Raw genomic sequence first — 2794 nt, 5'->3', positions numbered from 1 at the left:
TGGAGTGAGTGTGTGTGTTTTGGTGTGTGTGTGTCCCTACCTCTTGACCAGTGAGTGTGTTCTCTAAGGTGGCAGTGCAGTGAAGCTGCAGCGTGGACAGAGTGGGCAGGCCATCAGACAGTGTGAGGGTGGACAGACGAAGAGGACCCAGGCAGATACGTCCAGTTTGCTTGAGACAGCGCACCAACGTGCTGCAACACACAAAGAAAAACACAAATGAATGTTTTGGAGGATGCTGCAGTCACCGTTTACTGCGACCCAACCCTGACAGTCCACTCACTCTGGACTGGCTGTGCTCCTCTGCTCCTGTTGTTGACTGGCCTTGTCCATTGCACTGACGGCAGTTCGAAGGAGCTGCACCTCGATGGCTCTGTGGAGCTCGGTTGGATCAGGACTCAGGGAGGGCAGCAGTCGCTTCAGATCTACCACAAGTACACAAACATAGACATAAACACAAGTGGTTTTGCGTCCGGAGCTGTGAAAACAAGGTGAGGGTCTGCACTACAGAAACAAAACTATCTTGTTTAATTAAACCACATTCACAGCAGCTGGAGTTTCAGGACTGTGGTCTGTTACCCAGTTTGTCTTTGTTGGTCAGAGAGCTGTAGTCCTCTCCGGGCAGAAGCTCCAGCTGAGCGCCACACTCGGCCATGTCGCCCTCCTCGAAGCAACTCAGCGCCTGGATGAAGTTGAAGTCCGTCCTCAGGTTGATGTTGACTGGACTGCTGGAATTCTGCTTCAAGCCGTGGACGGTGGCCTGCCACTCCTTCACTGAGGCCCAATCAGAGAGCGCCACGTAGCACTGACACACCTTGTTGGCCAGGAAGTTGATGACCTCAGGGGAACACTCGCTGGACTTGAGCAGCACGGTCTTCCTGCTGTCACCTGATCAAACAGAGGATGGTCCAGAAACGTCATCGCTCCGACACATAGACTTGTTATCTACACTCTGTCATTGGAGCTCGAGGCTTCAACCTCAGGACAGTGGCTCAGTAATGTTCTATTTACCATTATTGCGGTGTTTGGGGCTGCTGGTGTTGTTGGAAAGTTTGAGCAGGCAGCTGTCGGAGTTTTTCAAGCTGCAGTCCATGCCTGTGGCTGCGGAGAGCTGATCCTGATACTCAAGTGCGGCCTTCTCAAACCTACACACACAAACAGACAGAGGCTCAGGAACAGGAAGTGAAGCTTTAAAAAACAAACAAACAAAACCAAAGCCTTGTGAAGCTTTAAAAACAAAAACAAACAAACAAAACCAAAGCCTTCGTCTTACCGTCCTTCAGCCTGCAGAGCCACTGACGACAGCCAGCCCAGACTCTTGCCGGTGGTGGAGAAGCTCCAGGCGGTGAGACCCTGGATGGCCTCAGGACAGTGGAGCTCACACAGAGCCTCTGCTAACAGCATCAGAGGAACCTCCACCTCTGGGCCCTGACAACAAAGGAACATTTATCCACATGGAGCAGGCATATCAGGGTTCACGCTCTTCAAATTAAAAAGCCAAAGAGACATAAACAGACGACAAAGGTAGTTTGTGATTGGACACAACAGTTCACTGGTTGAACGTTGGCGTGCACCGACCTGTGTGTTACTGTTTTTGATCTCCGTGAGCAGATCGAAACCGTGACGAATGGTGACCGCGGGCTGACCCGAGAGAAGACCGACCCGCATCAGAGCCAGGCGGATCCTGGTCAGCCAGTCTTGGCACGTCTGTCTGTTGGTGTAGAAGAAGGTCCTGATGCCCTGAGAACAAAGACAGAAGGGTTGACAATCACTCACACCAAGCCCGTCCTCTTGGTGTTTGGTCAAAGTTTTGATGAACGCACCTTCGGCGGTGCGGTCAGGGCGTTGGCACAGCCCTCGTAGGCGTTGTACATGAGCTTCTCCAGGTTCTCCAAGAACTGCAGCAGCAGAACCAGGCGGAGCTGGTTGGAGTGGTGACCGTCCCCATCACTTCCAGCACCAGCCCAGGCTCCCAGCTCCTGTTCTGGGTTCAGACTGTGGGCAGCCAGACTACGAATCATACCTGAAACAGAGAGGCAGAACAAAGATGAGGGAAAGAAGAGCAGGTTTACAACTGGACAGATTCCATGACAACAAAAAGACAGAGTGTGTGTCCATATATAAATATATAGCATCATCACATGGAGCTAAAACCTTTTACCTTCAATGGTCTGAAATGTGTCCTGGGCGCGACCCAGTGGTGTTCGCAGTTTGGACAGGACGGTGAACTGTGCAGCCTCCCACACAGCCCACTGCCACAGCACCACCTCACTTTTCAACAACGCCCGTGGCACCACACTGGGCCGGCTGCCGTCACCTCCCCTGACGTCCCTCCTCTCCAGGCGCTGGCAGCTGTAGTAGAGACGCTCCATCCAGGGATCTTTCCTGCAGGAAAAAAAAAAAAGCACTGGTTTGCATGTGGACTCATACAAACAATCTGCATCTGATGCTCAGTTTAGTATTTAAAAAAAACAAACAAACATCAAAATGTATTTTTATAATTATCAGTCTTATTATGTGACTGCAGAGTCCAGAAATTCACCAAAATTTATAAAAATACAGGTATCTTAAATTGAGTTGCTCAAACTGCCCCCTGGTGGCAAGATTAGGGTAGTACAGTCTGAAGACTGTCAGTGACTGTGACACCTACCCTCCTCTGTGCAGAGCTCCATATAAAATGAAGCTGATGAGGTCACTGAAGTCTTGAGGGTGGAATGTGCTGCTCGGCGCTTGGCTCATGTGGTGACGAACAGCCAATGAAATCTCCCTCATTTCTGGGTGGGCGTGGTTACTGCAA

The 2794-nt window shown here is 50.9% G+C and overlaps 1 protein-coding gene across 1 annotated transcript in view; it reads right to left on the bottom strand.

Annotated features, from left to right (window-relative positions):
• The window catches only part of smg1 (SMG1 nonsense mediated mRNA decay associated PI3K related kinase), a 39737-nt gene that overhangs the window by 28916 nt on the left and 8027 nt on the right, over positions 1-2794 (bottom strand). The window contains exons 16-24 of the mRNA XM_008330518.2: positions 2648-2788; positions 2159-2382; positions 1821-2020; positions 1576-1737; positions 1271-1425; positions 1009-1142; positions 577-885; positions 281-422; positions 41-191 (exon numbers count right to left, since the gene is read on the bottom strand). Of these exons, the coding sequence (XP_008328740.1) occupies positions 41-191; positions 281-422; positions 577-885; positions 1009-1142; positions 1271-1425; positions 1576-1737; positions 1821-2020; positions 2159-2382; positions 2648-2788 (1618 nt within the window). The remainder of the gene's footprint in view (positions 1-40; positions 192-280; positions 423-576; positions 886-1008; positions 1143-1270; positions 1426-1575; positions 1738-1820; positions 2021-2158; positions 2383-2647; positions 2789-2794) is intronic.

The sequence above is a fragment of the Cynoglossus semilaevis genome, chromosome 17, assembly GCF_000523025.1.
Source record: "Cynoglossus semilaevis isolate Cse_v1.0 chromosome 17, Cse_v1.0, whole genome shotgun sequence".
Lineage (NCBI taxonomy): Eukaryota > Metazoa > Chordata > Actinopteri > Pleuronectiformes > Cynoglossidae > Cynoglossus > Cynoglossus semilaevis.
Note: the sequence above shows the minus strand (reverse complement) of the source record. Positions and strands in the feature narration are given on the sequence as shown.